This window comes from Ornithorhynchus anatinus, chromosome 5, assembly GCF_004115215.2.
Source record: "Ornithorhynchus anatinus isolate Pmale09 chromosome 5, mOrnAna1.pri.v4, whole genome shotgun sequence".
Classification (NCBI taxonomy): Eukaryota; Metazoa; Chordata; class Mammalia; order Monotremata; family Ornithorhynchidae; genus Ornithorhynchus; species Ornithorhynchus anatinus.
In genome coordinates this window covers 105,261,265-105,286,228 of record NC_041732.1, presented here as the reverse complement: position 1 = coordinate 105,286,228, position 24,964 = coordinate 105,261,265, and the positions used below count along the sequence as shown (strand labels likewise).

The 24,964-nt window shown below is 56.2% G+C and overlaps 1 protein-coding gene across 3 annotated transcripts; it reads left to right on the top strand.

The window, feature by feature from the left end:
• Positions 1-8,105: 8,105 nt before the first annotated feature.
• LOC100086593 (prion protein) lies at positions 8,106-23,703 on the top strand. Of its 3 annotated transcripts, none has more exons than XR_003759809.1 (2): positions 8,106-8,229; positions 10,864-10,904. XR_003759809.1 is itself a non-coding variant. In XM_029065640.2 (2 exons), the coding sequence occupies exon 2, from the start codon at positions 20,262-20,264 to the stop codon at positions 21,015-21,017; it is 756 nt and encodes a 251-aa protein (XP_028921473.1). In that variant the 5' UTR covers positions 8,114-8,229; positions 20,252-20,261; the 3' UTR covers positions 21,018-23,703. The 3 variants fall into 3 exon arrangements, 2 of the variants coding, with proteins under 2 accessions (XP_028921473.1, XP_028921472.1); XM_029065640.2 differs by lacking the exon at positions 10,864-10,904 and adding an exon at positions 20,252-23,703 and having other exon boundaries at positions 8,114-8,229; XM_029065639.1 differs by lacking the exons at positions 8,106-8,229; positions 10,864-10,904 and adding exons at positions 10,910-10,942; positions 20,252-23,703.
• Positions 23,704-24,964: the final 1,261 nt, after the last annotated feature.

The following is a 24,964-nucleotide window of genomic DNA, read 5'->3' as shown; positions in this document are numbered from 1 at the left end:
CCCTTTTTACAGTTGAGGAAAGTGAGGCCCAGAGAGGTGAAGTGACTTACCCAGGGTCACACATCCGGCAAGAGGCAGAGCCAGGATTAGAACCCTAATCCTTCTGACTCCCAGGCCCGGCCTCTCCTGACTAGGCCCTGCTGCTTTTCCTTCGAACGCTCCCAAAAGATGCACTTCACGATTGGCTGTTTCCCTTTCAGACATCCTTCTAACCACAGATATTAAAAACCCGAGGTACGGGGGTTTTCCACCTAAAAACAGAAACCTTATTTTTATTTAGGGATTTTGTGAGAATTTATAAGTAATTCCACACAACTGGGCCTTCATAACTGTGTGACCAGTCTGAATTAGGGATAAATAATCACCATCTTGTCTCGTCTCACGCCGTCGAGTCGTGTCCGACCCATCGCGCCGCCACGGACACATGGCTCCCGGAAGGCCCCGCTCTCCATCCGCCGTCGTCCCGGTCGTGGATCCGCAGAGTTTTCTGGGGAAAAATCAGGAAGCGGTCGACCCCCGCCTCCTTCCACGCGGTCAACTCTGACTTCAACTTTGGAGTCAGAGGTCATGAGTTCGAATCCCGGCTCTGCCGCTTGTCAGCTGGGTGACTGTGGGCGAGTCACTTCACTTCTCTGTGCCTCAGTTCCCTCATCTGGAAAATGGGGATGAAGACCGTGAGCCTTACGTGGGACAACCTGATTTCCCTGTGTCTACCCCAGCGCTTAGAACAGTGCTCTGCACATAGTAAGCGCTTAAGAAATACCAACATTATTATGAACTCGAGTCTCCGCCCTCGACCCTCTCCCGGGCCGCCGCTGCCCGGCGCGGGGGAGTTTGGGCCCGTAGCCGCCGGGCCGCCCCTCGCCGGCCACCGGCCCGGCCGGGAACGGACCGGCCGGGCCTCCGCTTCGCTCTCCCTCCCGTAGCCGGGACCGGTAGAGGCCCGGGAACTCTCCAGGTGCCACCCTGAGAGGGAAAATAATCCCAATAACCAGACTAAATTGTCAATAAACAGACATCATTCATTCAGTAGTGTTTATTGAGCATTTACTATGTGCAGAGCACTGTGCTAAGCGCTTGGAACGTACAGTTCGGCAACAGATAGAGACCATCCCTGCCCATTGACGGGCTTACAGTCTAATGACCAGCCTAAACCGTCACCGATCACTACGACCATCCTGAAGCAGCATGGCCTAGGGGGTAGAGCCCGGGCCCGGGAGTCAGGCGGTCATGGGTTCAAATCCCGGCTCCGCCACTTGTCCGCTGCACGTCCCTGGGCAAGTCACTTCACTTCTCTGGGCCTCATTTCCCTCAGCTGGAAAACGGGCGTTGAGACCGTGAGCCCCATTATAACCAGCGTAGCGTATAAACACCTCGACCAATCTAAACTCTCACCAATCCTCAGGCCCGGCCCAAAGCACCCACAGACAAACACCTTGACCAACCGAGACTGTAACCAATCCTCACGAGCCGCCTAAAGCGTCCATAAATAAACACTCTGAGCGACCTAAAACCGTCGCCAGTCCTCACGACCCGCCTAAGACCCCGGCTCCGCCGCTTGTCCGCTGTGTGGCCCGGGGGAGCCGCTTAACTTCTCTGTGCCTCAGTGACCTCATCTGGAAATGGGGATGAAGACGGTGAGCCTCACGTGGGGCAACTTCATTGCCTTGCAGAATAATGTTGGTATCTGTTAAGCGCTTACTATGTGCGGAGCACTGTTCCAAGCGCTGGGGTAGAAGCAGGGTAATCAGGTCGTCCCGCGTGAGGCTCACAGTTAATCCCCGTTTTACAGATGAGGTGACTGAGGCACAGAGAAGTGAAGTGACTCGCCCACAGTCACGCAGCTGACGAGTGGCAGAGTCGGGAGTCGAACCCATGACCTCTGACTCCAAAGCCCAGGCTCTTTCCACTGGGCCACACTGGATGTACCCCAGTGCTTAGAAGAGTGGTTGGCACATAGTAGGTGAGCTCTTACTGAGAGCTCACCTCCTCCGAGAGGCCTTCCCAGACTGAGCTTCCCCTTTGCCCTCTGCTCCTTCTCCTTTCCCCCCTTCACCTCCCCTCAGCTAAGCCCCCTTTCCCTCTGCTCCTCCCCCTCTTCCTTCCCCTCCCCTCAGCACTCTGCTCATTTCTATATGTATATTTATTCCCCTATTTATTTTGCTGATGAGGTGTCCATCCCCTTGATTCTATTTACCGTGATTATGTTGTCTTGTTTTTGTCCGTCCGTCTCCCCCTTCTAAAATGTGAGCCCGTTATTGGGGCAGGGATCGTCTCTATCTGTTGCCGAATTGTCCATTCCAAACGCTTAGTACACTGCTCTGCACATAGAAAGAGCTCAATATAGACTACTGAATGAATGAATGAATAGTAAGCGCTTAAATACCATCATCATTATTATTATGATTATTATTATTAAAGGAGCCAAAAATAAACATTATGACCAACCTAAACCGTCACCAATCGTAATGACCCGCCCAAAGTAGTCCATAAATAGAAGTGCGGCCAACCTAAGCTGTCACCGAACATTTATAAATTCATGACTAGAAACTCTGACCGGCCTAAATTACTCATAAAAACCACGTCCAGCCTAAGCTGTCCATCAGCAGCCACGCTGACCAGCCCAAACGGTCCATATTCAGAAAATAAAACCAGACAGAACTCCTCGAGCTTGTCGTCTACCCCCTACTCTAAGTTCCTCCCCTCCACTTCTGTCCTCGTCCCCCTCCGATCGGGCTTCCATCCCCTTCACCGATCATTCGGTCGTATTGATTGAGCGCTTACCGTGTGCCGAGCCCCGTACTGAGCGCTTGAGTCGCTTGGACTGTCACCACCCACGACGCTCAGCCTAAAGTGTCCAACCCGACGACCCGCTTAAACAGTCGCCTGTCACGATGACCGGTCTGAACGGTCACCAATCTCTAATGGCCAGCCTCAACTCTACTTACAGAAGGTCCTGGGTTCTAATCCCACTCAGCCGCTTGTCTGCTGCGTGACTTCACTTCTCTGGGCCTCAGTGACCTCAGCTGGAAAATGGGGATTAGGTCTGCGAGCCCCGACTGGGACAACCTGATTACCTTGTATCTACCCCGCTGCTTAGATCGGTGCTGGGCACGGAGTAAGCGCTTAACAGACACCGTAATTATTATCATTGTTATTATTAATGCATCACATCATCATTATTATATACAAGCAATATGACTAGCTTAAACTGTCACCGATCCCGATGAAAAGCAGCGTGGCTTAGTGGAAAGATTCCCGGGCTTGGGAGTCAGAGGTTTGTCAGCTGTGTGACTTTGGGAAAGTCACTTCCTTTCTCTGTGCCTCAGTCGTCTCATCTGTAAATAATAATGTTGGTATTTGTTGAGCGCTTACTCTGTGCAGAGCCCTGTTCTAAGCGCCGGGGGAGATACAGGGTCATCGGGTTGTCCCACGGGAGGCTCACAGTTAATCCCCATTTTCCAGATGAGGTCACTGAGGCCCAGAGAAGTGAAGTGACATGCCCACAGTCACACAGCTGAGAAGGGGCGGAGCCGGGATTCGAACCCATGACCTCTGACTCCCAAGCCCGGGCTCTTTCCACTGTGCCACACTGCATGGGGATGAAGACTGTGAGCCCCACGTGGGACAACCTGCTGATCTTGTATCTCCCCCAACGCTTAGACAGTGCCGGGCACATCGTAAGCGCTTAACAAATATCATCATCATTGTTATTACTATTAACAAATACCATTATTATTAAACCGTCACCCGACACTGTGACCTGACTAAACTGACCATAAAGAGAAACTATGACCAGCCTCAGCCTACCCACTTAGAACAGTGCTTGACACATAGCGAGCGCTCAACAAGTACCATTAAACAAAGAACAACTAGGCTAAACTGTCAATAAACAGGCACTAAAAGCAGCCTAAGCTGTTACCACTCACTAAGAGAAGCAGCGCGGCTCAGTGGGAAGAGCCCGGGCTCGGGAGTCAGAGGTCATGGGTCCGAATCCCGGCTCCGCCACTTATCAGCCGTGTGACCGTGGGCAAGTCACTTCACTTCTCTGGGCCTCAGAGACCTCATCTGGAAAATGGGGATGAAGACTGGGAGCCCCAGGGGGGACAGCCCGATCACCCTGTATCTCCCCCGGCGCTTAGAACAGCGCTCCGCACACAGTAAGCGCTTCACAAATACCAACGTTATTATTATTATTAAGACAAAGCAAAATGGTCACCAATTACTCTGACCAACCTGAACCGGCACCAATCACTGTGACCAACTAGTCTAAAAATGAAACTGTGACCAGCCGCCTAAACTGTCCGCGAATAAACACCATAACCAGCCTCAGCAGTCAATTAATAATAATAATAATGTTGGTATTTGTTAATAATAATGTTGGTATTGGTGAAGCGCTTACTAAGTGCCGAGCACTGTCCTAAGCGCTGGGGGAGATACAGGGTCATCAGGATGTCCCAGGTGAGGCTCACAGTCTTAATCCCCATTTTCCAGATGAGGTCACTGAGGCACCGAGAAGTTAAGTGACTTGCCCAAAGTCACAGAGCCGACAGGCGGTGGAGCTGGGATTAGAACCCACGACCTCTGACCTTAAGCGCTTACTATGTGCAGAGCACCGTTCTAAGCGCTGGGGGAGATACAGGGCCATCGGGTTGTCCCACGTGTTGTCCAGGCTAAATTAAAACTAATCGTTCTAACCAGCTGAAAGCGTCCATCAACAGTTAAGCGCAGGCTAAATAAATCCTAAACGATCACGCCGACCGACTGTTCATAAACAAGTCCGATGTCCGGCCTGAATCGTCCATGAACAGACACTCTGACCAGCCTGAACCGCTCCCTCGACCCCACGCCTCCCTCCACTTCCCGCTTCGTCTCCCCCCTTAGGGGAGGCAGCGCGGCTCAGAGGAAAGAGGCCGGGCTTGGGGGGTCAGAGGTCATGAGTTCGAATCCCGGCCCCGCCGCTCGGCAGCTGGGTGACTGCGGGCAAGTCACTTCTCTGGGCCTCAGTGACCTCAACTGGAAAATGGGGATGAAGACTGGGAGCCTCACAAGGGACAACCTGATGACCCTGTATCTGCCCCGGCGCTTAGACCAGTGCTCTGCACAGAGTAAGCGCTTAACCAATACCAACGTTATTATCATTATTTCCTCGAGCGAAGTGTGCGGACTGGGTGGAGAGAACCTGGGTGGGAAAGGACGGGACAAGATGATTGAGGGTTTCGAAGCCAAAGGTGAGGAATCTGTTTGTTGAGGAGGTGGAGGGGACAACCACGGGAGGTTGTCGAGGAGCGGGGTGACACGCGCCGAACGTTTTTAGAGAAAAATGATCCGGGAAGCAGACTGGAGCCGGGAGAGACAGGAGACTGAGAGAGGTCAGCAAGGAGTTTGATACAGTAATCCAGGCGGGATAATAATAATAATAATAATAATGTTGGTATTTGTTAAGCGCTTACTATGTGCAGAGCACTGGTCTAAGCGCTGGGGGAGATACAGGGTCCTCAGGTTGTCCCACGGGAGGCTAACAGTCTCCATCCCCTGCTTAGAGAAGCAGCGTGGCTCAGTGGAAGGAGCCCGGGATTGGGAGTCAGAGATCATGGGTTCGAATCCCGGCCCTGCCACTTGTCAGCTGTGTGACTGTGGGCAAGTCACTTCACTTCTCTGGGCCTCACTTATCTCCTCTGTCAAATGGGGATGAAGACTGTGAGCCCCACGCGGGACAACCCGATGACCCTGTATCTCCCCCAGCGCTTAGAACGGTGCTCTGCACAGAGTAGGCGCTTAACAAATACCGACATCATTATTATTATTATCCCCATTTTACAGATGAGGAGACTGAGGCACCGAGAAGCGACGTGACACCCACAGTCACACAGCTGACAAGTGGCAGAGCGGGAATTAGAACTCATGACTTCCACAGCCGGTGGAAAGAGAGAAGGGAGGAGAGGTAGGAGGGGGCGAGGGGACGGACGGCCTCGAAGCCCAGAGTGAGAAGTTTTTGTTTCGTGCGGAGGTCGACGGGCGACCACCGGAGGTGTTTAAGAAGGGGAGTGACGGGCCCAGAGCGTTTCTGCGGGAAGATGAGCCGGGCGGCGGAGTGAAGAATAGACCGGAGCGGGGAGAGACGGGAGGAAGGGAGATCGGAGAGAAGGCTGACACGATAATCCAGCCGGGATACCGTAAGAGCCCGTAGCGGTAAGGTAGCCGTCTGGGTGGAGAGGAAAGGGCGGATCTCGGCGATCTTATAAAGGCGAGACCGGCGGGTCTCGGTGACGGATCGGATGTGCGGGGTGAACGAGAGAGACGGGTCAAAGAGGACCCCGAGGTCGCGGGCCCGAGAGACGGGAAGGACGGCCGTACCGTCCACGGTGGCGGGGAAGTCAGGGAGAGGACAGGGTTCGGGAGAGAAGATGAGGAGCTCGGTCTCGGTCACGTCGAGTTTTAGGCGGCGGGCCGACATCCGGGTGGAGACGTCCCGGAGGCGGGAGAGGATGCCAACCTGAAGGGAGGGGAAGAGGACGGGGGCGGAGGTGTAGATCCGCGTGTCATCCGCGTAGAGATGAGAGTCGAAGCCGTGAGAGCGGATGAGTTCGCCGAGGGAGTGAGTGTAGATGGAGAACGGAAGAGGGCCGAGAACTGACCCTTGAGGAACCCCGACGGTTAGAGGATGGAGGAGGAGCCCGTCTGGGCCTCCCATCCTTCGGCTGTCAAATGGGGATGGAGACTGGGAGCCCCGCATGGGACAGGGACTGTGTCCAACCTTGTATCTACCCCAGCGCTTAGTACAGTGCCTGGCACGCCGTGAATGCTTAACAAATACCATCATTATTATCACTCACACCTCTGGGCCTCAGTTCCCTCATCTGTCAAATGGGGACGGAGACTGGGAGCCCCACGGGGGACAGGGACTGTGTCCAACCTGATTGCTTCTGTCTACCCAGTGCTAAGGACGGTGCCTGGCGCATAGTAGGTGCTTAACAAATACCATCATTATTCTTATTCGCACCTCGGGGCCTCAGTTCCCTCATCTGGAAAATGGGGGTGGAGCCTGGGAGCCCCACGGGGGACAGGGACTGGGTCCAAGCTGATTTGCTTCTATCTACCCACCGCTTGGTACAGTGCCTGGCACGTAGGAAGTGATTAACAAATACCATCATCATTATTATCATTCGCACCTCTGGGCCTCAGTTTCCTCATCTGTCAAATGGGGATGGAGACCGTGGGACAGGGAATGTGTCCAACCTGATTCGCTTCTATCTACCCAGCGCTTAGCACAGAGTTTGGCCCATGGGAAGTGCTTAACAAGCACCACAGTGATTATTATTACTGTGCTTTTCTTGTGGGCAGGGATTGTCACCCTTTATTGCTCTATTCTACTTTCCCCAAGCAACTTAGTAATGATAACCCTGCTGATGCCGATGGCGTTGGTTAAGCACCCTGTGCTCAGCACTGTTCTAAGCGCTGCAGTAGAGACAAGGCCATGGGGCTCCCCGGCTCCATCCCCATTTTGCAGATGAGGTCACTGAGGCCCAGAGATGTCAAGTGGCCCGGCCAAAATCACAGGGCAGACGAGGGGAGGGGTCGGGGTTCCAATCCCGGCCTCTTCCCACTGAGGCACAGCGTTGTGCGCCCAGTGAGCGCTTAAAACATAGGCCCGGACGACTCCTGGACCAGGATGGACGGTCCCGTATCCCTCCGCGCGCCCCCTAGGGGCCGCCTCACTTACAAACCAGCGCCTCCTCCGCCCCGTAGCCTTCCGCTCCCCGGCTTTGCGCATGCGCCCCCGCCGCCCCCGCCTCGCCCAAGAAAATCCCAAGCCCTCGCTCACGTGACCCCCGCGGCGGCCGACGGCAAGGTCCCCGATGCGAACGAGGCCGGGCCGCCAGCCCCTCCCCTCTGATTGGTCGGGCCGCCGGTGACGTCGGCGCGCTCCAGATGCAAATGAGGTGGGGCCGCCAGCCACTCCCGCCAGGCGGCGGCGCCGCGCTCCCCGCTGATTGGCCGGGGCGCGCAGCGCTCCCCGCTGATTGGCCGGGACGCCGGCCGGGCCTAGGGCGCCCGGCCCCGCCCCTCTGCAGCAGCTTCTCCTCCCTCCCCCCTCCCCCTTCTCCTCCTCCTGCCCCTCCCCCCTCCTCCCTCCTCCTACGCATTTAGGAGCAGAAACAGAGCTGGGAAGAGGTTGACGATTCATCTTTCCCACCCCCTCTCCCGAAGGATCATCTCTATCCCCAGGTAAATATCATTTTTCCACCTTGCAAAGGTCTGGGGGAGGTTGGGAGGGGAGAATCAAGGGAGCTGATGGGGGGGGCGGGGGGAATTCCTAGGGAAAGGCATCAGAGCTAGCCAAGGGCTGGAAAAGAGGATGGGGAGGAAGGAAAAATCCCAAGGAGGGAGGCAGAACCTCCTCTTTTAGGTCAACAGGCCTGGGGGACACCGAAATAGGGGGGCTGAGTGGAGCCAGGGGCATTTTTGTAATAATAATCCATGGAGGAGCCCTTATTATGGGCCTAGTGCCTGGGGAAAAGTGGCAGATCTGAGCAGGGAGCCACCTGGGGCCCGCCGCCTCAACGAGGAGCAACGGAGAGAAGGTTGACAGATGGGGAAACTGAGGCACAGAGCAGTTGAGTGACGTCACCACCTCCCCTGTCAGTCAGGAGTCCCATGGGAGTAGGATCCAGGTCTTCTGGAACTCCCCAGTCCTGTTCTCTTTGCACTAGGCCGGGCCGCCCCTTTAATAATTCATATTCATCATCATCATCATCATGGTATCTGCTAAGCATTTAATTGTGTGCCGAGCCCTGTCCTAAGCACGCGGGGCGGATACCCAGGAATCGGGTTGGACGCGGTCCGCGTCTTAATCCCCTTTTTCCAGATGAGGGACACTGAGGCACAGAGAGGGGAAGCGACGTGCCCCAGGTCACACAGCGGGCAGGTGGAGGGACCGGGATTGGAACCCAGATGATAATATTGGTATTTGTCAAGCGCTTCCTATGTGCCGAGCACCGTCCTAAGCACTGGGAGATACGGGGTCATCGGGTCGTCCCACGGGAGGCTCACAGTTCATCCCCATTTTCCAGATGAGGGAACTGAGGCCCGGAGACGTGAAGTGATTCGCCCACGGTCACCCGGCTGACGAGTGGCAGAGAAGGGATTCGAACTCATGACCTCTGACTCCCAAGCCCGGGCTCTTGCCACTGAGCCACGCTGCTTCTCCCCCCGCCTCTCGGGCCCGGGCGCTTTTCACTAGGCCACGCTTCGTCCCCTTTTCACTTAATAATAACGGTGATATTTGTTAAGCGCTCACTGTGCGTACTAAACACCGGGGTGGATACGAGCAAATTGGGTTGGACACAATCCCTTTTAATAAGGAGAAGGATCGTGGTGTGGGTTAAACCCTTAACTAGGTTCCAGGCACTGTGCTGAGCACTGGGGCGGGTACAAGTAAATCGGGTTGAACACAGTCCCTGTCCCGCGTGGGGCTCCCGGTCTTCATCCCCATTTTACAGATGAGGGAAACGAGGCCCAGAGAAGTGAAGGGACTCGCCCCGGGTCACACGGCAGACATTCATTCATTCAGTAGTATCTATTGAGCGCTTACTATGGGCAGAGCACTGGACTAAGCGCCGGGGATGCAATTCGGCAAGGGGATTAGAACCCGTGACCTTCTGACCCCCGGGCCCGACCCACTGTGCCGTATGCGGGTGAGGGAAGTGAGGCCCCGAGAAGTGAAGGACGTAATAATAGATGATAATGTTATTTGTTAAGCGCTTCCCATGTGCCGAGCACTGTTCTGAGCGCTGAATGATAGTGGTGTTTCTTAAGCACTTACTGTGTGCCGGGAACCGTGCTAAGCGCTGGGGTGGATCCAAGCAAATATGGTTGGCCCCAGTCCCCGACCCACGTGGGGCTCGCGGTGTCCATCCCCATTTTCCAGATGAGGTCACTGAGGCCCAGAGAAGCGTAGCGACTCGCCCGAGGTCACACAGCTGACAAGTGGCGGAGGCGGGATTAGAACCCACGACCTCCGGCTCCCAATCCCGGGCTCTTCCCACTAGGCCGTGCCTATTTGTTTTATTTTATTTTATTGTGAGCCCGTCGTTGGGCAGGGATTGTCTCTCTCTATTGCTCAATGGTCCTTTCCCAGCGCTTAGTACAGTGTCCTGCACGCAGCAGGCGCTCAATAAATACGATTGAATGAATGAACGACTCGTCTAGGGGGAGCCGGGATTAGAACCCACGACTCCGGGCTCCCCGCGTCAAGCCCCCGGGGCGATCCTCGGCGTTTTCACGGATCGGTGGAGGGAGACGGGAGACCTGTTTATCGGCCTTGCCCCGGTTTCCCCGAACTAAGGTCGGGTTGAGTCATTCATGCAATCGGTCGTATTTACTGAGCGCTTATTGGGTGCAGCGGGGGCATGTAGTGGGCGTTCGTTTTTTTATTGCACCATAATGATCGGCGAGAATCTTCCGTGTGGGCAGAGGAGAAGATCGCCGACGTGAGTAAGTCGGGGCCTGGGATAAGACGTAGAATAATAATAGTAATAATGTTGGTATTTGTTAAGCGCTTACTATGTGCAGAGCACTGTTCTAAGTGCAGGGAAGCAGCGTGGCTCAGTGGCAAGAGCCCGGGCTCGGGAGTCAGAGGTCATGGGTTCGACTCCCGGCTCCGCCACTTGTCAGCTGTGTGACTGTGGGCGAGTCGCTTCAATTCTCTGGGCCTCAGTTCCCTCATCTGTCAAATGGGGATGAAGACTGTGAGCCCGATGTGGGGCAACCTCATTCCCCTGTATCTCCCCCAGCGCTTAGAACAGTGCTCTGCCCATAGTAAGCGCTTAACAAATACCAACATTATTATTATTATTACAGGGTCATCAGGTGGTCCCCCGTGAGGCTCACAGTTAATCCCCATTTTCCAGATGAAGGAACTGAGGCCCAGAGAAGTGAAGTGAGTTGCCCACAGTCACGGAGTTGACAAGCGGAAGAGTCGGATTCGAACCCGTGACCTCTGACTCCCAAGCCCGGGCTCTTTCCACTGAGCCATGCCGCGTCTCTGAATATGGAATATAAATCATACTTCGTAATTACGATGCTGTCTCTTCAAGCGCTTACTATGTGGCGAGCGTTCGTTCGGTCATATTTATTGAGCGATTACTGTGGGCTGTCCTAAGCGCTTGGACAATTCGGCAACAGATAATAATAATGATAATGGTACTTGTTAAGCGCTTACTATGTGCAGAACACCGTTCTAAGCGCTGGGGGAGATACAGGGTGATCAGGTGGTCCCACGGGAGGCTCACAGTTAATCCCCATTTTCCAGATGAGGGAACTGAGGCCCAGAGAAGTGAAGTGACTCGCCCACAGTCACACAGCTGGTAGGTGGAGGAGGCGGGATTAGAACCCACGACCTCAGACTCCCAAGCCCAGGCTCTTGCCACTGAGGCACGCTGCTTCTCCGATTTACTGAGCGCTTACTGTGTGCAGAACACTGTACTAAGCACTTGGAAAGGACAGTTCGGCAACAAAGAGAGACAATCCCTGCCCGCAGCGGGCTCACAATCCAGAAGAGTAATTATGGTCATTCATTCATTCGTTCGGTCGTATCTACTGAGCGCTTTCTGTGTGCAGAGCACTGTACTAAGCGCTCGGAAGGTCCAATTCGGCAACAGATAGAGACAATCCCTGCCCAACAACAGTCTAGAAATCATTTGCCAAGCGCTTACTATGTGCCAGGCTCTGTACTAAGCGCTGGGGTGGATACAAGCCGATCGGGTTGGACCCGGTCCCCGACCCGCGTGGGGCTCACCGTCTCCGTCCCCATTTTACAGATGAGGAGACTGAGGCCCAGAGAAGTGGAGTGACTCGCCTAAGGTCACGCAGCAGGCAGAGGGCGGAGCGGGGATCAGAACCCAGGACCCTCCGACTCCCGGGCCCGGGTTCTAGCCACTGCGCCGTGCCGTTTCCCTTGAGGGAGGCCGAGCCCCGCTCGCCAGGAAGCGTCTCCTAATCTAGGCGATCGATGGTATTGATCGAGCGCTTTTATCCATTTATTTCTTCTATTTATTGGTGTAGCGGATTGAGCCCGGGGCTGGGAGTCACGAGGTCACGAGTTCTAATCCCGGCGCCACCGCGTGTCCGCTGCGTGGCCTGGGGAAAGTCGCCTCACTTCTCTGGGCCTCAGTTTCCTCCTCTGGAAAATGGGGGTGGAGATGGTGAGCCCCATCCACCCCAGCGCTTAGCACAATGCCTGGCACATACTGAGCACTTAATAATAATAATGTTGGTATCTGTTAAGCGCTTACTATGTGCAGAGCACCGTTCTAAGCGCTGGGGTAGACACGGGGGAATCGGGTGGTCCCACGTGGGGCTTCCGGTCTTCATCCCCATTTTACAGATGAGGGACCTGAGGCACCGAGAAGTGAAGCGACTTGCCCACGGTCACCCAGCTGACGAGTGGCAGAGCCCGGCATTCGAACCCATGACCTCTGACTCCGAAGCCCGGGCTCTTTCCACTGAGCCGCGCCGCTTACCAAATACCGTAATTATTATTATTCAACCTCTTTTCTCAGGAGGGTTGGTGGGTTCCAGCGCTTAGTACGGTGCCTGGCGCATTAGTAAGCGCTTCACAGATAGCACAGGGATGATTATTCAGCTTTTTTCAGGAGGGTCGGTTTGTTCCGCTGCTTAGTACAGTGCCTGGCACGTAGTAAGCGCTTAACAGATAACCATCATTATTATTATTCAACCTCTCTCTTTTGGGGAGCGTTGGTTTGTTCCAGCACTTAATACAGTGCTTGGCACGTAGTAAGCGCTTAAATACCATAATGATTATTATTCAACTTTTCTTTTGGGGGGAAGGTTGGTTTGTTCCAGCGCTTACTACAGTGCTCGGCACATAGTAGGCGCTTAACAAATATCATAATTATTATTCAACTTTTGGGGGGAGAGTCGGTTTGTTCCAGCGCCTACTACAGTGCCTGGCACATAGTAAGCGCTTAACAGATGCCCTGATCTTTGTTATCCTGACATTTAGTCCAGCGCCCTGCACATAGTAAGCGCTCAATAAGTACTATGGAATGATTGAAGGAATTTTTCAAGTGCTTCTTGTGGATGGTGGGGAGGTCAACGGAAGTCGTTCATCCGGTTGCGTTTAGTGAGCGCGGACTGCGTGCAGAGCACTGAGCTAAGCGCTCGGGGGAGGACAGTAGACCAATAAACAGAGAAGCAGCGTGGCTCGGCGGAAAGAGCCCGGGCTTGGGAGTCCGAGGTCATGGGTTCGAATCCCGGCTCTGCCGCTCGTCAGCCGGGTGACCGTGGGCGAGTCGCTTGGCTTCTCTGGGCCTCAGTTCCCTCCTCTGGAAAATGGGGATGAAGACTCTGAGCCTCCCGCGGGACGACCCGATGACCCCGTATCTCCCCCGGCGCTTAGAACGGTGCTCGGCACATAGGGAGCGCTTAACGGATACCAACGTCATTGTTACTATTAAACGGAGACAGTCCCTGCCCACAAGGAGCTCACATAATAATAATAATAATAATAATAATAATGTTGGTATCTGTTAAGCGCTTCCTCTGTGCCGAGCACCGTCCTAAGCGCCGGGGTAGACACGGGGGAATCGGGTCGTCCAACTTGGGGCCCACCGTCGTAATCCCCATTTTCCAGATGAGGTCACCGAGGCCCCGAGAAGTGAAGTGACTTGCCCAAGGTCACACAGCTGACATAGTGGATGAGCCGGGATTCGAACCCATGACCTCTGACTCCAAAGCCCGGGCTCTTTCCACTGAGCCACGCTGCTTCTGTCGGTCTAGAGGGAGGGGAGACGGACGGGGATAGAAATCGAGAAAGGAGGGAGGTGGACGTGCGCGGGTGCGCGGCCGGGAACGGGGGAGGAGGAAAGGGAGCGAGGCGGGACCGACGCGGAAGGGAGCGGGAGAAGAGGAGGGTGCAGTCGGGGAAGGCTTCTTGGAGGAGGTGGGTCCGCAATAAGGCTCTGAAGAGGGGGCGGAGAGGGATCGTGTGGGGGATTTGAGGAGGGAGGGCGTCCAGGACGGAGGCGGGCCGGGGGTCGACGACGGGACAGAAGGTCGACGACGGGCCCTATTTCTAAGAGCCCGGGCCCGGGACTCAGAGGACCTGGGTCCCCCCCCCCCGCCCCGGCTCCGCCGATTAATAGTAATAATAATAACGATGATGATGGCATCTGTTAAGCACTGACCACGTGCCAGGCACTGTCCTAAGCGCCGGGGGAGATACAGAGTAATGAGGTCCGTCCCCCGTGGGGCTCCCGGTCTTCATCCCCGTTTGCCAGATGAGGGAACTGAGATCCAGAGAAGCGAAGCGGCTCGCCCGAGGTCCCACAGCAGGTGAGCGGCGGGGCCGGGATTAGAACCCGCCTCCTCCGCCTCCCAGGCCCGGGCTCCTGCCGCTCAGCCACGGTGCGGTTGCTTGCTGGGTGACCTTGGGCGAGTCGCTTCCCTTCTCCGGGCCTCCGTTTCCTCAGCCGTAACGTAATGATAAGGATGGTATCTGTTGAGCGCTTACTCCGTGCCAAGCGCTCTTCCAAGTGCCGGAGGTAGAGAAGCAGCGTGGCTCGGCGGAGAGAGCCCGGGCTGGGGAGTCAGAGGTCATGGGTTCGAGTCCCGGCTCCGGCGCTCGTCAGTTTTGTGACCTTGGGCACTTCGCTTCCCCGTGCCTCAGTTACCTCGTCTGTAAAATGGGGGTGAAGACCGTGAGCCTCACGTGGGACGACCTCATGACCCCGTATCTACCCCAGCGCTGAGAACGGTGCTCAGCGCCTAGTCAGCGTTTAACAAATACCAAAAGTATTATTCAATTATAGTCAGCGTTTAATAAGTACCAAAATCATCATTATCCAAGGTAATCGGGTCGTCCCACGTGGGGCTCGCAGCCTCCGCCCCCATTTCACAGCCGAGGTCACCGAGGCCCAGAGAGGTCGGTGTCTGTTAAGCGCCCACTATGGGCCGAGCACCGTTCTAAGCGCTGGGGTAGGCACGGGGGAATCGGGTCGTCCCACGTGGGGTTCACCGTCTTCATCCCCATTTTCCAGAGGAGGGAACTGAGGCACCGAGAAGTGAAGTGACTCGCCCCCGGTCACGCGGCCGACGAGTGGCGGAGCCGGGATTCGAACTCGTGAGCCCCGACCCCAAAGCCCGTGCTCTTTCCACTGAGCCACGCTGCTTCTCCATGAAGTGACTTGCCCAGGGTCACACGGCGGACCAGCGGTGGAGCCGGGGTTCGAACCCACGACCTCCGACTCCCAGGGGCGGCCTCTTTCCCCTGAGCCAGGCTGCTCCTCGGTGGCGATGACCTTCTCCTCCCTCCTACTTAGACCGCGACCACACGGTAGAGGGAGGGTGTCCAACCCGCTTTCCATCCCTCCGCCCCAGGGTTTAGAGCGGGGCTTGGCACCTAGTAAGCGCTCAACGGACGGCACCGGACCAAGACGGAAAGAAATAGGCCCGGCCTGAGCGTCACCGGCCGTCTTCGCCCAAGGGGCCGAGGGCTCCGCCCTTCCCCGGCCGCGGGTCTCGACGTGCCCGTCGCCTCGTCTCTTATCCCGCCCATCCTGGCCCCGTGGAGTTTCGAAATTCTCCCGGAATGCCTCTGTTCTATTCAGTTTAGAGAGGCGGTTATTAAAAAAAAATAAAATCCACCCACCCGTTCGTTCAGTCGTATTTAATAATAATAATAATGTCGGTATCTGTTAAGCGCCCACTATGGGCCGAGCACCGTTCTAAGCGCCGGGGGAGACACGGGGGAATCGGGTCGTCCCACGTGGGGCTCACCGTCTTCATCCCCATTTTCCAGAGGAGGGAACTGAGGCCCGGAGAAGTGAAGTGACTCGCCCCCGGTCACGCGGCCGACGAGTGGCGGAGCCGGGATTCGAACTCGTGACCCCTGACTCCAAAGCCCGTGCTCTTTCCACTGAGCCACGCTGCTTCTCCAACGATAACGTTGGCATCCGTTAAGCGCTCGCTACGTGCCGAGCGCCGTTCTCGGCGCTGGGGGGGAGGTCCGGGGTCATCGGGTCGTCCCACGGGAGGCTCCCAGTTAATCCCCGTTTTCCAGATGAGGCCCGGAGAAGTGAAGTGACTCGCCCACAGTCACCCAGCTGACGAGTGGCAGAGCGGGGATTCGAACTCACCACCTCGGGCTCCCAAGCCTGGCCTCTTTCCACTGAGTATTTACTATTCATTCAGTCGTATCTATTGAGCGCTTACTATGCAGAGCACTGTACTAAGCGCTTGGAAGGGACAGATCGGTGAGAGATAGAGACAGTCCCTGCCCTTTGACGGGCTCACGGTCTAATCGGGGGAGACGGACAAGAACAGTAGCGATAATTACTATTACTAACAATAATTCTGGTGCCTGTCCAGCGCTTACTAGGTGCCGAGCGCTGTTCTAAGCGCCAGGATAGATACGGGTTGTCCCACGTGGGGCTCACGGTTTTTTTAATCCCCATTTTCCCAGCTGAGGACACTGAGGCCCAGAGAAGGGAAGTGACTGGCCCCAGGTCACCCGGCAGACGGGGGGGGGGGGCCGAGCCGGGATTAGAACCCACGACCTCGAACCCCCAAGCCCGGGCTCTTGCCCCTGAGCCACGCTGAGCGTCGCACATAGTAAGCGCTCGATAAATACTATTGAATGAATGCAGAGCACCGTAGTAAGCGCCGGGGAGAGTATAGTTCGGCAGCAAAGGGAGACATTCCCTTCCCAACGCTCCCGCAACGGGAAGGTTTTTTACCCGGATCCGTGAAAATGGTCTGGGCCCGATGCACACCCCGCATCTCTCCTCTCTCCTCTGTACTGAGCGCTCGGGAGAGGCGAGTATTCCCTACTTGGCAGGCACATTCCCTCCTAACTCCATTGCAGAATTCCATGGAGCTCTTCAAACGTCATTCATTCATTCATTCATTCAGTTCATTCAGTCGTGCGTAATAATGTCGGTATCTGTTAAGCGCTTACTGTGTGCCGAGCATTGTTCTAAGTGCTGGGGGAGATACGGGGTCATCAGGTTGTCATTCATTCATTCAATAGGACTTATTGAGCACTTACTATGTGCAGAGCACTGTACTAAGCGCTTGGAGGTTGTCCCACATGAGGCTCTCAGTCTTCACCCCCATTTGACAGATGAGGTAACTGAGACACCGAGAAGTGAAGTGACTCGCCCACAGTCACCCAGCTGACAAGTGGCCGAGCCGGGATTCGAACCCATGACCTCTGACTCCCAAGCCCGGGCTCTTGCCGCCGAGCCCCGCTGCTTCTGTGTTCGCTTACTGTGCGCAGAGCACTGTACTAACAACCTCTTGGGAAAGTCCAATTCAGCAACAGAGAGAGACAATCCCCCACCCTCTAGACTGATAAACTCATCAGCAATAATAATAATTGGGGTATTGGTTAGGCGCTTACTATGTGCCAAGCACTGTAATAATAATAATGATGGCATCTGTTAAGCGCTTACTATGTGCCAAGCACTGTTCTGAGCGCTGGGGGGGGGGGGATGCAAGGTGATCAGGTTGTCCCACGTGGGGCTCACAGTCTTCATCCCCATTTTGCAGATGAGGGAACTGAGGCACGGAGAAGCGAAGCGGGTTGCCCGAGGTCACACAGCAGACCTACCCCTCTAGACTAACAGAGATAAAATATAAAATAACAGAGATGGACATTGCCTGCCCACCACGAGTTTAGAGTCTAAAGCGGGGTAGACAGACATTAAGAATAACAATAATAATAATGTTGGTATTTGCTAAGCGCTTACTATGTGCAGAGCACTGTTGTGAGCGCTGGGGGAGATACAGGGTCATCAGGTTGTCCCACGGTCTTCGTCCCCATTTTCCAGATGAGGGAACGGAGGCCCAGAGAAGTGAAGTGACCTGCCCACGGGCATAGGGCTGATGCGTGGCAGAGCCGGGATTCGAACCCACGATCTCTGACTCCCAAGCCCATGCTCTTGCCCCTAAGCCACGCTGCTTCTCACGATATAATATAAATTAATATATTAATATAAATGAAGAGAAGAACAGAGATGGACATAAGGGATGCGGGGCTGGGGAGGGGGAAGAGGAAAGGGAGCGAGACGGGGCGGCGCGGAAGGGAGCGGGAGAGGAGGAAAAGTGAAGTGAGGCCCAGAGAGGTGAAGGAACCGGCCCCAGGTCACCCAGCGGACGAGCGGTGGAGCCGCCGGGTGCGGTGGGATTTGGGCGAGTGAGATCTGCCGACCGATGAAGTCGTCTCAGTTCCCCGCCCGTAAACCGCGGGAGGACAATAATAATAACAGTAATAATAACACTAATAATAATTCCGGCACAGGATGGATCCAAGCCCGCCGGGTCGCGCCCGGTCCCCGTCCCCCGAGGGGCCCGCCGTCTCGATCCCCATTTTACAGAGGAGGAAACTGAGGCCCAGAGAAGTGACGTACCCGAGGTCACACGGCAGACGGGCGGCGTTTCCCCCAGCTCGGGGGGGGGGGGGGGGGCGAGGCCCGGCATCCACGGACACACACAACGCTTAGACTGTGAGCCCGGCGTTGGGCGGGGATGGTCTCTGTCTTTCATTCGGTCATTATTTATTGAGCGCTTACTATGTGCGGCGCGCTGTACTGAGCGCTTGGAATGGACAGTTCGGCAACAGATAGAGAGCGTCCCGGCCCAACGACGGGCTCACGGTCTAATCGGGGGAGACGGACGGACGAAAACGAGACAACAGCATCACGATCAGTAGAATCGAGGGGGTGGACACCTCCTTAGCCAACTAACTAGGGTCATAAAAATACCTATCTGTTGCCGAATTGTCCGTTCGAAGCGCTCAGTACAGTGCCCTGCACAGAGTAAGCGCTCAATAAATACGATTGGATGAATGAACCCACACCCACAGGTGCCCGCGCCTCAGGTACCTCACCTGTAAAATGGGGATGAGGACTGGGAGCCAAAGGCCGACGGGAAACGGCGGTGAGGGGCAGAGGAGCAGCGAGGCTCAGTGGAAAGAGGCCGGGCTTGGGAGTCAGAGGTCATGGGTTCCAATCCCGACTTGGCCGCTTGTCAGCTGTGTGACTTCCTCAGTGCCTCAGTGACCTCATCTGTAAAATGGGGATGAAGACTGTGAGCCCCACGTGGGACAACCCGATCACTCTGTTTCCTCTCCAGCGCTTAGGACAGTGCTTTGCACGTAGTAAGTGCTTACCAGATGCCGTTATTATTACTGTTACTCTTTGGAGCCGGGATTCCCGCCCGTTCTGATCAAAAACACACCAGCGATGGCGGGTCCGGTCGGCTTCGTTAAATCACAGTCTTCTACACGTAATGGGAAGAGCCCGGGCTCGGGAGTCAGAGGTCACGGGTTCGATTCCCGGCTCCGCCACTTGTCAGCTGGGTGACTGGGGGCGAGTCGCTTCGCTTCTCTGGGCCTCGGTGACCTCATCTGGAAAATGGGGATGAAGACCGGGAGCCTCCGGTGGGACAACCCGATGACCCCGTATCTCCCCCAGCGCTTAGAACGGTGCTCTGCGCATAGTGAGCGCTTAACAAATACCAACACTGCTACAGCCCGAGAAGGAGCGCGGCTTTAGCGGAAAGAGCCCAGGTTTGGGAGCCAGAGGTCGTGGGTTCCGATCCCGGCTCCGCCGCTTGTCGAGCGTGGCTCAGTGGCAAGAGCCCGGGCTTCGGAGTCGGAGGTCATGGGTTCGAATGCCAGCTCGGCCGCTTGTCCGCTGTGCGACTGTGGGCGGGTCACTGCGCTTCTCGGTGCCTCAGTTCCCTCATCTGTAAAATGGGGACGAAGACCGTGAGCCCCACGTGGGACGACCCGATCCCCCCGTGTCTACCCCGGCGCTTAGAACGGTGCTCGGCACATGGTAAGCGCTTAACGGATACCAACATTATCATTATCATTATTATTACTCTCCGGGCCCCGGTGACCCCATCGGGAGAATGGGGATCGGATCGTGAGCCCCGCGGGGGACGAGGACCGTGGCCCACCTCGCCTCCGCCCCAGCGCCCGGGACGGCGCGTGGCACGTAGTAAGCGCTTAACAGAGAGGAGAGGGGAGGCCTCTCGGAGGAGACGCGCCGTCGCATTGATCCGGGCCTGCTTACCGAGCGCTCCCCGGGCGCGCGGTTGCCCGGGCAAGTCCGCCGCGGCGGTCCGGCGTGCCGAGGGGCTCCCGGGCCTTCGGGGCGGGCCGGGATCCCGTGGCTGAGACGGGCCCGGCCCGGGCGGGGACCTGTGCTTGTCTCTCCAGAGCGGCCGCGATGGGGAAGATCCCGCTGACCTACTGGATCCTGGCCGTCTCCGTGGTCACCTGGAGCGCCGGAGCCCTGGCCAAGAAACCCAAGCCCCGGCCCGGCGGAGGAGGCTGGAACAGCGGCAACCGCTACCCGGGCCAGCCGGCCAACCCCGGCGGATGGGGTCACCCCCAGGGCGGGGGGGCCAGCTGGGGCCACCCCCAGGGCGGGGGGGCCAGCTGGGGTCACCCCCAGGGCGGGGGCTCCAACTGGGGTCACCCCCAGGGCGGGGGGGCCAGCTGGGGTCACCCCCAGGGCGGGGGCTATAGCAAGTACAAGCCGGACAAGCCCAAGACCGGCATGAAGCACGTGGCCGGGGCGGCGGCGGCCGGGGCGGTGGTGGGGGGCCTGGGGGGCTACATGATCGGCAGCGCCATGAGCCGGCCCCCCATGCACTTCGGCAACGAGTTCGAGGACCGCTACTATCGGGAGAACCAGAACCGCTATCCCAACCAGGTCTACTACAGGCCCGTGGACCAGTACGGCAGCCAGGACGGCTTCGTCCGCGACTGCGTCAACATCACCGTCACCCAGCACACCGTCACCACCACCGAGGGGAAGAACCTCAACGAGACCGACGTCAAGATCATGACCCGCGTCGTGGAGCAGATGTGCGTCAACCAGTACCGGGCCGAGTACCAGGCCCGGTCCAGCGTGACCTTCCTGTCGTCCCCCTCGGCCGTCGTCCTCCTCTCCGTCCTGCTCTTCTTGGCGGTGGGCTAGGGCGGGGGCGGCCGGGGGGTGGGGGCGGAGGGGGTCTCCCGCGCCGGGCCGCCCCCGCCCCCGCTCCGTCCCGCGGAGAGGGAAGACTCCTCGGCGGTGATTTCCCGCTCTCCTCTCCGTCGCCTCTAGGTTAAGCGCTTAGTACGGTGCTCTGAGCACGGTGAGCCCCCCGCCCCCCCCCCCCAGCTTCAAGCCATATCCGCTCGGCCCCCGCGACGGGGAGACGTCCCTCCCCTTCCCTCTCACGCGACCCCCGTGTGCTCCTCGGTGGGGTTTCGAGGAGGACGACGACAGATTATTGGGGAAACGAAAGGATCCGTCGGGAGGTCGGTCGTATTTACGCTGAGCGCTTGGGAGAATCCGACAGAATGGTATAACGGGCCCTACGGTCCCTGAGCGCTTAGCGCACGGTGTGCTTTGCACTCGGTAAGCGCTCAATAAATACGATGGAATGAATGGGGAAACCGGCTCCCGCCGAACTGCCCCCGGGACCCCCCCCCCCCCGCCCCGGTTCGGGGGGTCTTACGGGGATGAAGCGGGAGGCGGAGAACGGTTTCCGTTTTCTCCGGCCCGTGATTTCCGAGCAGACCGGTCCAGCCTAGGGGATCCCGTCCCCTTCGCCTTTCGGAACCACCCGCCCCGTGCTTAGGGGTGTTTCTGCCCGGTCCGGAGGGAGCCGGTGGGACCTCCCCATTGAGCCACCCGCCCCCCCCCCCCCCCCCCCCCGACCAACCCACCCTATTCCTTGGGTCCGGTGGAGGGAGAATACCAACACCCCGGAGATCTGCAGCCCTTCTCCAAATAGCGGCGCGTGAGCACGGATGCTACCGGGAGCCCATCCGCCTCCGGGATCAGCCAGACGCCCCCTCTGCCACAGGGTGTTGGGGTGCGTGGCGCGGCACCCCGTATCAGATTTGATGGGGGGTGGCTGTCTTTAGCGATCCTAGACCACCTCGGGTTTGGGAAGGTGTGATTTCCGAAAGGATTCCCCCGACGGGGTCGCCGCCCGTTTCGGTGTCGAAAGATTCGCTCCCCAGATCCGACGCCACTCCCTCCGGCACAAGTTAGTCCCCAGAGGTTACGTCTGTCGAGTGGGCCGGGGGTGGTCTTGGGGGGCCGAAGGAGGCGAATGGCTGCTGGTTTCGCAAAGCGGCAGTCGCTCTGTCCCTGACTGTCCCAAGACAATTCACAAGAGGTTAGAAGACCGGTGTTTTCTCCCTACCTGTCCAAGACCAACCAGGGGACCCGATAAACATCTTAAGATCCGTTAGAAGACCGGTACTTTCTCCGTATCCAGCCCGAGACCAGGCCGGGGACCTGATAAACATCCTGAGATCGATTAGAAGACCGGTACTTTCTCCAGATCCAGCCCGAGGCCGGCCCGGGGACCCGATAAACATCCTAAGATCGATTAGAAGACCGGTACCTTCTCCGGATCCAGCCCGAGACCGGCCCGGGGACCCGATAAACATCTCAAGATGGATTAGAGACCGGGACTTTCTCCGTATCCAGTCCGAGTCCAGCCAGGGGACCCGATAAACATCTTAAGATCCATTAGAAGACCGGTACTTTCTCCGTATCCAGTCCGAGTCCAGCCAGGGGACCCGATAAGCATCTTAAGATCCATTAGAAGACCGGTACTTTCTCCGTATCCATCCCGAGACCAGCCAGGGGACCCGATAAACATCCTAAGATCCATTAGAAGACCGTATTTTCTCCGTATCCATCCCGAGACCAGCCGGGGGACCCGATAAACCTCTTAAGATCGATTAGAAGACCGGTACTTTCTCCGTATCCAGCCCGAGACCAGCCAGGGAACCCGACACACATCTTAAGATCGATGAGAAGACCGGTACTTTCTCCATATCCAGCCCGAGACCAGCCAGGGGACCCGATAAACATCTTAAGATCGATTAGAGGACCGGTACTTTCTCCGTATCCAGCCCGAGACCAGCCAGGGGACCCGATAAACATCTTAAGATCGATTAGAAGACCGGTACTTTCTCCGTATCCATCCCGAGACCAGCCAGGCGACCCGACAAACATCTTAAATCGATTAGAAGACCGGTACTTTCTCCGTATCCTCCCCGAGACCAGCCGGGGGACCCAACAGACATCTTAAATCGATTAGAAGACCAGGGCTTTGGGCAGGAGAGGAAAAACCAGGAAATTCGATTTCACGCCAACTCGACATCCTCTGTCAAGCAGTCTGGAAAAATTCAACTCCGAGGGGGCGGCGTCTGTCAAAACGTCAAAAGGGCGTAATGTTGAAAAGAGTGATTATCAGAGGGTAACGTTTTCCCCTAAGTTATTAAGGATCGTAGTTCCCGTCTTTTTCGTCGTCCCTGACTTTCAAGGTTCCGTGTACGTATTTATCAGTGAATGCCGGGTAGAATAAAGTCACGTGTTTGCTCAGAGCAGTTGTCAGGATGCGATAAACTGCGCGCGTAACAAGAGAATAACTAAAACGCAGGCGGGGAAAGCTAATCTGTTCCGTTCTCGGTCGGGCGATGCCGAATCAACCCAAACTGCACTTGTAGGAGGTGGTCGTCGAAAGTGCATGAACTTTGTGCTGTAAGAACATTTTCTATATTTGTAACTTTGCATGTATATGTTTTGAGGTGCAGAAAGTTTTATAAATGTTCACTATCTAACTAAAATTAAAGAGAAATAATCAGATGCTAAAGCGAGCGTGCCATTTATTTTTTTTTGTCGGTCGTATTCATCGAGCGTTTCCTGTGTGCAGAGCACTGTACCGAGCGCTCGGGAGAGGACAGTACAGCAGTAAACGGACACTTTCCCCAAAGAGAGCTTCTGTGAGTCCGTATTTCGTATGGGCCTCCGGTGGGAACACGCCGGACGGGATCCAAAGCGCTTTGTACAGCGCTCTGCACGCAGCAAGCGCTCAATACGTACGGTCGATCGCCCGAAGGAGAGAGGATGGGTTGCAGCGGGCAAGCCACCAGTACCGTTATCAACTCCTCCGCGCGGCGGGTCTCCGTCCTGGAGCCTCAGAGGCCAGGTTTCCTCCTTCGGTCCTGACAGGAGCCTCTACCAGCCTCGGTGAAATATTCATTGTTTAGAGAAGCAGCGCGGCTCAGTGGAAAGAGGCCGGGCTTGGGAGTCAGAGGTCGTGGGTTCGAATTCCAGCTCCGCCACTAGTCAGCTGGGTGACTTCGGGCAAGTCACTTCTCTGGGCCTCAGTTACCTCATCTGGAAAATGGGGATTTAAGAATGTGAGCCCCACGGCGGACAACCTGATGACCTTTTACCTAACCCCAGAGCTTAGAACAGTGCTTGGCACATAGTAAGCGCTTAACAAATACCATCATTATTATTATTATTATTATTATGAATGGTGGGTGGGCAACCCCTGTAGGTTTTCAATGAGGAGGGGGGAGATCAATCAATCTGTGGTATTTATTTAGTTTGGCTTAGTGGCTAGAGCACAGGCTGGGAGGCAGAAGGTCATGGGTTCTAATCCCCACTCAGCCACTTGTCAGCTGTGGGACTTTGGGCAAGTCACTTCACTTCCCTGGGCCTCAGTGACCTCATCTGGAAAATGGGGATTAAGAGTGTGAGCCCCAGGTGGGACCACCTGATTACTTTGTATCTCCCCCACCGCTTAGAACAGTGCTCGGCACATAGTAAGCGCTTAACGAATACCATCATTATTATTATTATTATTACTACCTTCCCTGCGCAAAAGGAGTTTACAGTTCAGTGGAGCTTAAGGTCTAGATCTGTGTAATCATGATAGAGAAGCAGCGTGGCTTAGTGGAAAGAGCCTGGACTTGGGTGTCAGAGGTCATGAGTTCGAATCCCAGCTCTGCCACTTGTCAGCTGGGTGACTGGGGGCAAGTCACTTCACTTCTCTGGGCCTCAGCGACCTCATCTGTAAAATGGGGATTAACTGTGAGCCTCACGCGGGACAACCTGATGACCCT